General features: G+C 38.5%; 2 protein-coding genes across 4 annotated transcripts; one reads left to right on the top strand and one right to left on the bottom strand.

Annotated features, from left to right (window-relative positions):
* Positions 1 to 1,958: 1,958 nt before the first annotated feature.
* On the bottom strand, positions 1,959 to 5,010 carry LOC124868720 (ecto-ADP-ribosyltransferase 4-like). Of its 3 annotated transcripts, none has more exons than XM_047366243.1 (3): positions 4,708 to 5,010; positions 3,282 to 3,423; positions 1,959 to 3,033 (listed from the first exon to the last, which is right to left on the bottom strand). In XM_047366243.1, the coding sequence occupies exons 1-3, from the start codon at positions 4,710 to 4,712 to the stop codon at positions 2,194 to 2,196; spliced, it is 987 nt and encodes a 328-aa protein (XP_047222199.1). In that variant the 5' UTR covers positions 4,713 to 5,010; the 3' UTR covers positions 1,959 to 2,193. The 3 variants fall into 3 exon arrangements, with proteins under 3 accessions (XP_047222199.1, XP_047222198.1, XP_047222197.1); XM_047366242.1 differs by lacking the exon at positions 4,708 to 5,010 and adding an exon at positions 4,075 to 4,145; XM_047366241.1 differs by lacking the exon at positions 4,708 to 5,010 and having other exon boundaries at positions 3,282 to 4,156.
* A 92-nt stretch (positions 5,011 to 5,102) lies between these two features.
* LOC124868882 (ecto-ADP-ribosyltransferase 4-like) lies at positions 5,103 to 7,989 on the top strand. Its single transcript, XM_047366512.1, has 3 exons — positions 5,103 to 5,228; positions 5,333 to 5,556; positions 7,051 to 7,989. The coding sequence occupies exons 2-3, from the start codon at positions 5,419 to 5,421 to the stop codon at positions 7,930 to 7,932; spliced, it is 1,020 nt and encodes a 339-aa protein (XP_047222468.1). The 5' UTR covers positions 5,103 to 5,228; positions 5,333 to 5,418; the 3' UTR covers positions 7,933 to 7,989.
* The last annotated feature ends 1,271 nt before the right edge of the window (positions 7,990 to 9,260 follow it).

The raw sequence follows: 9,260 nt of genomic DNA, 5'->3' as shown, positions 1-9,260 counted from the left end.
CATGTTTCTGCTCACTTTGGGGAAAACTGATTGCTGGCATCTTCATTGAACAGATAAACAGGTAAAGACTCAACATCCCTAATCTTAAATTGGTGAAGGTATCATTAAAGTTAAAGTGAGTACTGGAATGAAAAAAATACAACCAATCATCGTTTTTTTTTTTCTGGGAAAACCCGTTTAAGTGAGAAAGAAGATTAGACGTTAGTGACCACATGGACTAAATCTATGAAGCTGTTGTCCATTAAAAATATGTTTCCCGCCATGAAAAAGAATATTTTGAGCGTTAAATGTATACACTCTTACAAGGTAGTTAAAGTGCAATATTTTTTTGGTTTGAAATACAGTAAAAAAAAAAGCTTTGAGAATTATCTGCATAGCGTCAATTTCTCAGGGCAGCATTTTAGAGAATATTGTTAAAATTATGAAAAATATTAAAGCAATCACTTGTTGTGAATATAAATCTGTTAAATTAACTAGAACCAAGCAGGGAACATGAGGACAAAGATGTAAACAATAACTAAAGCTGACCTAACAAGAGGGAGAACAAGACCTATAGAACTAAACCTAAGGGACTAAACTTGGAGAGGGAACAAAATGCCTAACATAAATAAACACAGAGAATCCAAGGAAGATACAGAACTATAATAATCACAATGACAATAATAATGAAACTATTCTAAGTAAAGCAACACCAAGGCAATAAGGGCGAGAGGAAACCAACAAACACTAGGAGGCGGTAGAGGGAAACAAACTATCAGGGAACAAAGGGAAATAAACAAACATGACTACAAAATCCCAAACTAAATAAAAAGTTGAAAACACAGACCACAACAAAGTCAAAGATGTCATATCATGACAACCTCATTCTATTAACATAAAAAGGATCTATCTTTCTCTGATAACTCTCTGAAAAAAATCTCTTTTAAATGATGAAACCACCTGCATTAAAAGTTCAAAGTGCTTGGATTTTATTATATTAAGGTTTTATATAAGAGGTGATTTTTTTTTGTATTTACAGGTTTATTCCAAGCCAGTAGGAAAACAGATATACAATACAAAAAAGAAAAATTGTTGATTATATTTTCTTTGAATTCAACTTGTTTTATAAAGCCATTATCTCTGAGCAATTCAGGAAACCTCTAATAAATAGTTAAATTTTTAATTACTTGTCAACAAGTATAAGATTTGCTATTCTATTTATTTGTTGTTCATTCAATAAGTCATCATATTCTGTATTTCCAAAGGAGTATTTAGTTGCAGTGAAATTAGTCTAGAGTAGACTGGTGAATGTTTCCAGTCCCATTGAAGCCATCAATGAAATCAGCCTTAAGCACCCACTGGACCAATGAACAGAGGAATGACAAATACCTGATATAGTGACTGCCTGCTAAATTGGAGCAGGAACATCTGCTAACTTGAAAAAAAACAACAAAAAAACTTTGACTCGGCCACTCCAAAACCTTTGTTTTTGTCTTTTCCGAGCCACTCAGAGGTGGATTTGCTGGTGGGCTTGCGGTCATTTTGCTTTTGGTGTTATTTATGCTGTTTTACTTTGTTTTCTAGACCTCCTGGGTTAATCCTTACTGCATTCTCAGAGTAATTTAGGATTCAGGTCACTGCTGGGAAGTTCATAGCTGTTCCATGGTTTTCTCCATTTGTAGATATTGGCTCTCATTGTGGTTCACAGTGGCCTTAAACATGGATCAGTAACCCTTTTGTCTATTCTTCATAGCATTGCTCTAAGATAACAGCTTGACATAAATCAAACAACTGACAACTTGCAATTCAGTTTTTCTTGTTTTGTAAAGGTACTGATGTACAGTCCTAATAAATTAGAGAGGAATCACATATGGCATGACATTTATAAATCAACAACAAGAACAATTTATCCCTTTGATGGAATCACATACGTATTTATGTGCTATAAGGTATTGACTCAGGAACTAAACACATGCACATGAAACTGAGTAGATTTTTATTTGTAAAGAATTGTGAAAACCATGTATTATATTTTTCCAGCTTCACAATTATGCCCTTTTGTTGATCTATCACATAAAATCCCAAATCTCATGACATGTGAATGCTTTTACAATGCACCTCAAGACTCAAAATTATATGTGAGGTAAACATTTGCTGACATTTTTGTTTAGTTTTATTACTCTTTTTTTGGAATGGGCTTGTAAATTAGCAACATTACAGGATGTAATGTGATTGGGTAATGTTCTGCAAAGGTGAAACCTTATGTGCTGAGTTCATACTATGGTAAAATTTCATGATAACACAGAGCAGTAAAATGGACAGAAGTATAAAGCAAATGATGGTAAAAATGAGACAAAATCCCTCTATAGGTAATGCAGATATAGAAAGCAACTGGTGGTGCTCTCTGTCATAAACACAGTTCAGATTGCTTCTGAGTTTGTACGTGACTTTACATGAATTTGTTTGTTTCTGAACATCAGTCACTGTAAAAACTTCATATGGAGGAATCAGAACTTGGTTATTTCCTTTAAGGGCAGAATATTTAGTTATGTTTGCTCCAAAGCACGAATATATCTCAAAACATGAAACATTTCTATGAAAATTCCATTTACCAGAGCCTAAAATGAAAGTACTAAATCGAACCTGAACGGTGGAGATATTGAGTTCTAAAACAGTCTCTGTCTTGTAGTTTGTACTCAGACATATCACCTGATTTTGCTTTAAAATTTGAATCGCCTGACTTAAGGAGGAATAAAGGGAGATGGGTTCAAAAGCGTGCATTTGTTTTAAAGTTCTTTCTGCAGGTTCAGAGTTTTTGTTCCCCTGTTTCAGCACCAAATGTGTGAACAGGTATAAAGCCAGTGCATGGGTTTTCTCCATGTACTTTTCTGCAGGTTCTTTCAGATTGTGCTCTGATTGGCTCCAGGCTTTGCTGAAATTTGCACTGCAGGTATCGTATTTTTGTTTCATAGCCTCATCATTCACGACTGTAACTTTGGTTCTGCAGCCGGCACTATTTTTGTCATTGAAGTCAGAGGTCAGATCTTGAGAACTCTGAAAAGAAGAGAGCATTTGTTTTAAAAATGTCCACTAGAAGGCAAGACACAGAGAGACATGTTTTACATTTTTAACTTCACAAAATTGTAAAAAGCCTATGAAATGCAATTATCTAATAACCTAAAAACACGTAAAGGGCCTTTAAAGCACCAGTTTCATATTGAAGCTCGGAATACTGATATTTAGAATTATTTGCAATATTATTTGAAGTATGATTAGAATGAATATTATGCGTTGTGACTTACCTCTTCAACAGTATCCTTCCAGCTAAGACAAAAATATATGACAAAAACAATGAGCGATCCCTCTAATAAAACTAAAGAAGCAATGACACATGCAGGAAACTTCTGCTGACACGCTTGCCTTTTCTTAGATTGCATCATACATCTGAAAAGAAACACATCATGTAACCAAGAGTAAACATCCAGAAAGCAAATTAAGACAGTACACATAATTCCAAAATTTACAACTTGACCTACCTCAAACATACATCTAGAGAGACATAAACCTGGTAATGTACTTAGATAACAACTTCATTAAGAGAGCAACAAGTGTTTAGCTTGTGGCCTTTTCTTTTATGCAAACTGTTAGATGTCTTGCTGTGAATGTGATGAAGGCCACAAGGTCAGTATCGTTGATTTCTCAGTACTTCAAGTGTTGCTGAGTAAGATAAAAGATGTTGTCTTTTGTTTAGTTTGCTGTTCTGCAAAAATTGACCTTGCAAAATTTATTTTTAAATCAATTTTGCAAAATAGATTTCCCTAGAACAGGTCATTAAAATTTATTTAATTGTTGTCTCAGACTGGTAACTTTGTTAGACTGTAATATATAATTAATAAATCATTAAAATGTATACTGTATCATTAGATAACAATGCTGGCCACATTTATTGGCACCCCTTGCTTAAAAACCATAAAACAAATGAATTGACTCTGGACTATCTTTTTAGCCACTGATTCTGCTGACTGTATTGTTCCTGTGCTCTTAGATTTAACAGCAGTGTTTGACATGATGGATCACAACATTGTTTTATCTCACCTTAAGCAGTGAATGGGCATCCGAGGACCAGCACTGGTGTGGCCGAGTCTTGTCTGCCAAACTGAATTTTTTCTGTCCACAGTTTGAATCTTATTGGTTCTGCTGGTGTTATCTATATATTGCTTTTATCTGTACCACACCTTGGGCTCTGTGTTTGTTTTTAGGCGCTTTATTAATAAAGCTGGACTGGATTGGAAGAGAGATTGTGAAAAGACAAATTATCAAAGATTCCTCTCTGTATCCCCCCAACATTGTGAAATGTTACAGAAGTCTAAGTTCAGTCTTTTGGCAAAAGAGGTTAAACAAGTATTGACAGCAGGGTACTGAAAACTGTTACCAGTGACTTTGTTCCTTGAGCCAGAAGCATTGAAAACTACCACTAGAAATCATGGATCCATTTCCAGCGGATAGCTTAATTTAAATCTTATGCAAATTAATAATTTTTTAGATGTGGATGATGATCCCATCTTGAAATCTTTTGAAAATTTGTTAATATCTGTCTTTTGCAAACGTCCAATCCTGCAATGCATTTCATTAATCTGTCAAAGATTTTTCAAAACTTTCAAACTAATCACAGGCAACCCAGATACTGAGTAGACTGAAATATAAGGGAAAATAAGTCTGATATCTTACCTCATCTTTTGCACCAGTTTGATGAAAGTTATACAGAAATGTCTTGTGTTTCCGAGTTTTCTGCCTCAATGACGCACCTTTGTATGCATTAGCCAGTGTTGGCAACTGAACCAGATTGACTTGTTTTACCACCTGGAGAACCTCCCTCTAGCAGTGCAAACACAGAAGTGGAGTGTGGTTGTATTTACAACACAAATATGCATCCAAATACCATGTGAAAACTACTTGGTGTGAAACAGTAAACTGCAAACCTAAACAAGAATTTTCTAATAGGAGCAAGATGAAAGGTCGAACTGCTGGTTATTCAGTTATTTCTTATCTAACAATAAATGCTGGGCAACGATAACATGCAAAATAGAGGTCATTTTGAGCAACATTGTTCATGAAGGTGTGGGCTGGACAGTCATACCTGTAAATCCTGTTTTGCTTGATGATTAGGTAGAATGTACTCCATTTCCTCTCCTAGTTTCTCCTAGTCTCTGTTGTGCTCCATGGATTATCATGCCACTTGGAGTAAAAAGGTAAACCTAAAATGCTCCCATTTTGTTGCTTAAGAACATTGCAATGTTTACTTATGGTGGAGTGTAAGATTAAGAAGTCCTGTGTTATCCTTCGTTTTTTGCAGATTTTCAAAGCCCTCAGCAAGTTTTTGGAGTCAAGTGTGCTAATATTCAGTCATATGATTAACATTCTTGATCCTTGGTGCTTGATATGACATTTGGGAAGGAATCAGTGTGTGGGTTTAGATTTCTGAGAAACCTGGTACCTCTTTGTGGGCTGTTACTGGTCTTCGCCCTTTTGTATAATGATCCATTTCTAATCCTGTGGTGGCCACAGGGACCTGCAGAGGTAAGATCATGTTTTTTTTTTTTTGTTTTGCTGAAGAATAACAAGTATTTTGCTACAGTGCCTTGCGAATGTATTTAGACACCTTACACCTTTTAACATTTTGTCATGTTACAATAACAATCCTTTAATATATTTTATTTGGGTTGTATGTGCAAACTCACAGAAGGGTGATATAAGGGTTTCTTTACATTTTGAACTGTGCACATCTTGAATTCAATCCCCGAATCACAACTTTAGAGTTGTTTTCTGTTTCAATTAGAACTGCATGTCTTGGGGTGCCTCTACCAACTTTGCATATCTAAAAATGACATTTTTAGGCACTCTTTTTGCAAAATAGCTTAAACCCGGTCAGATTGGAAGAAAACCAGCTGTGAGCATCAGTTTTACATTTTTGCCTGATATTCTCAATTGCTTTTAGGTGTGGACTTTGATTGGGCCATTCTAAGACATAGATATGCTTTGAGCTAAACCTTTCCATTGTAGCTGTGGTTGTATATTGAGGTTTAATGTCCAGCTAGAAGGTGAGCCATTGCATTATAATCAAATCTTTTGCCGCATCTAACATTCTTCCAGTACTGCCCTGTAATTAGCTCTACCCATTTTGCAATGAACTTCCAGCTTTCTTGTCCTCTCATCCCTGAAGAACAGTATTATGATACAAGCAGCATAATTCTGCCACCACCATTTTTCACTATGTGGATGGTTTATTCAGAGTTATGAGCTTTGTCAGTTGTCAGTCAGATGTAGGCCAGAGCTGCTCTTCTATGTGTTTGCTGTGTTCCCTACATGGCTTAGAGCAAAATGCAAACAGAGCCTCTTGTCACCCTTTTATAAAGGTCGGAAATGTAAAATGCAAGACTCATAGTTTACCTGTCAACAGATTCTCAGCTGTCAATCTCTTCCAGAGCTACTGTTGGTCTCTTAGCTTCACAATTCTAGTTTCCTTTGTGTTTGTCACATGAAAGGCCAGACACATTACTACAGACCAGACCCACCCGGGCAATGCACTGTCTGTCCCACTTCCGTCAGGAAAATGATTCAGGAACAGTACATCAAAAACAACTAGACTCAGAAACAGTTTCTTTCCCAAAGCAGTAAGGACAATTGTCCCCCTGCAGGCAGACACTAAACATCCCTGCTGACAATCAAACAAACCACCAGCCCAACTCAGCTTGTTTTAGCACAAGCTGCAATTTATGGAAATACTAAATTCTACATGGCACATTCCATATGTTCTCTTTTTCTATAAGTGTTTTTACATTTTGTAAGTGTCTATGACCTACATGTGTATCTTTTGAGCCGGGTCTCAGCTAAAGTTGATTATAGTGACATAATAACAATAAAGAATCTTGAATCTTAAAATTCCAATAAGAACACAAGTCTTGTCTAATGTTTGTGCTTTATGTTTAAATGTGAAAACATGCGACAAAAATGTTAGTTTCAATATTTCCTCAAAGATTTACATGACCAATCATCTCCTATTTGTCATTCCAGGATGCTACAGTTTTACCTCTGGATATGGCCCCAGACTCCATTGACGACATGTATGATGGTTGTCGTTCTAAATCCATGTCTCTCATCAACCTGTATGGTGTGTTTGAGTGGCATGTCAACATAAACCTTAGCTATGCTTGGGCTTTATTTGAAAGAAATGCAAAGAAACCTGTGCACAAACACCTGCAAGACGATCATGCCAAATCTTTGTACATATTCACAAAACTGGAAAACATCCGACAGAATTTTGACAAAGCAGTGAAAACAGGAAAACACAAGTACAGCACAGGTGACTTTAGGTTTCATTTTTTGTACTTTTACTTGACCGATTCCATTAGAGCTCTGAATCAAAACCATTCGGTGTGCAGAACCGTTTATCTAAGGACCTGGAAAAGGTTTGACCAGAATATCATCAATGCAAACATTCGCTTTGGAGCATTTACTTGGGTGGTTTCAAGCAAACAATCATTTAAGGTCAATGGCAATGTTTCTTGTTTTGAGATCCAAACATGTTTCGGTGCTGACATCACACATTATTCCAGCACAAAACATATGGGACAGGTGCTCATTCCGACCTATGAGGTTTTTAAAGTCACAGATGTTCTGACAAAGGACCCGTGGTGCACCGTGGTCTACAAGCTTCAGAGCACCAAAAAACCAAAGACAGACCAAAACTGCAAACTGAGTCAAATGCTAACAAAATCCCTTTCAGTTGGAGGATTAATAAATTGGCATGGAGGCAATACCATGACCATGTCAGTGTGTGCAGTACTGTTATTGATAAATTCCTTCATTCTAGTAAAATACAAACATAAATGTTATGTGGCTGTGGTGCTGGGTGCTATGCTTGTGATGATAATCGTCATGTTATTGTTGATTTAGCCACAATCTGTATAATAAACGCTTATATGGTAATAAAATATTCCAACAAACTGAAAACCATTCTTTTTAAGCCTTTTGTCTAAAGCAATAATTACAAATTAGGGTTTGCTGATTTTTTTTGTCCCAAATGATTTTCTTGTGCTTTGTAAGTTCACCATGCAAAATTAAATACAATAAGATAGTTAGTGCTTCTGTAGGTGAATCAGTCAAAATTACTGTCTTAACACTTCAGTGTTGAGACTTCCATGTTCTTCATTCGCAGAGCACGACAAAAGGGCAGTCTGTTTTATCGCTACAAACTGGTACCATGCATTTTTCATTTGTTAAGGTCAATGTAATGTTGTACATTGTCACTGTAAAAAAATACGGTCATCATCATAAGCCATCCAATAGTTCTAGATGATTTCCATTACGTGTCATTCAAGAACCCCTCATGACAACTACAAAATCGAAGCACGTGACGTCACCCGGTACAGCGGAGCCGGGGTCCCACCCTGGAGCCAGGCCTGGGGTCGGGACTCGTCGGAGAGCACCTGGTGGCTGGGATGATCCTCGCGGGACCCGGCCGGGCCAAGCCCGAACGAGAGACGCGAGACCATCCACCAGTGGGCCCACCACCTGCAGGGGGAACCGTGAGGGACCGGTGCAAAGAGGATTGGGCAGCGGACGAAGGTGGAGACCTCGGCGGCCCCATCCCCGGATGCTTAGGCTGGGTCTAGGGACGTGGAATGTCACCTCGCTGCGGGGGAAGGAGCCTGAGCTTGTGCGGGAGGTCGAGAGATATCGACTAGAAATAGTCGGGCTCTCCTCCACGCACAGCGTCTCCTCGAGAGGGGCTGGACTCTCCTCTACTCTGGAGTGGCCCACGGGGAGAGGCGGCGGGCTGGGGTGGGTTTGCTTGTCGCCCCCCAGCTCAGCCGTCTCGTGTTAGGGTTTACCCCAGTGGATGAGAGGGTCGCATCCCTGCGCCTTCGGGTTGGGGAGAGGTCTCTGACTGTCATTTCAGCCTACGGGCCGAGTGGTAGTGCGGAGTACCCGGCCTTCTTGGCGTCCCTGTCGGGGGTGCTGGATAGTGCCCCTCCTGGGGACTCCATTATTCTGCTGGGGGACTTCAACGCCCACGTGGGAAATGACAGTGACACCTGGAGAGGCGTGATGGGGAGGAATGGCCTTCCCGATCTGAATCCGAGCGGTGTTTTGTTATTGGACTTCTGTGCTAATCATGGATTGTCCATAATGAACACCATGTTCAAACATAAGGGTGTCCATCAGTGCACTTGGCACCAGGACACCCTAGGCAGGAGGTCGATGATCGACTTTGTTGTCGT

The sequence above is a fragment of the Girardinichthys multiradiatus genome, chromosome 5 (genome assembly GCF_021462225.1).
Source record: "Girardinichthys multiradiatus isolate DD_20200921_A chromosome 5, DD_fGirMul_XY1, whole genome shotgun sequence".
NCBI classification, from domain to species: domain Eukaryota; kingdom Metazoa; phylum Chordata; class Actinopteri; order Cyprinodontiformes; family Goodeidae; genus Girardinichthys; species Girardinichthys multiradiatus.
Note: the sequence above shows the minus strand (reverse complement) of the source record. Positions and strands in the feature narration are given on the sequence as shown.

Excerpts from the sequence above, each read along its gene's own strand:
- LOC124868720 (XM_047366241.1), bottom strand. The coding sequence starts at position 3,524 with ATGTTTGAGGTAGGTCAAGTTGTAAATTTTGGAATTATGTGTACTGTC. Across the intron at positions 3,034-3,281 it reads GGAAGGATACTGTTGAAGAG|AGTTCTCAAGATCTGACCTC; the intron begins GTAAGTCACAAC and ends TCTTCTTTTCAG.
- LOC124868882 (XM_047366512.1), top strand. The coding sequence starts at position 5,419 with ATGACATTTGGGAAGGAATCAGTGTGTGGGTTTAGATTTCTGAGAAAC. Across the intron at positions 5,557-7,050 it reads GGCCACAGGGACCTGCAGAG|GATGCTACAGTTTTACCTCT; the intron begins GTAAGATCATGT and ends TTGTCATTCCAG.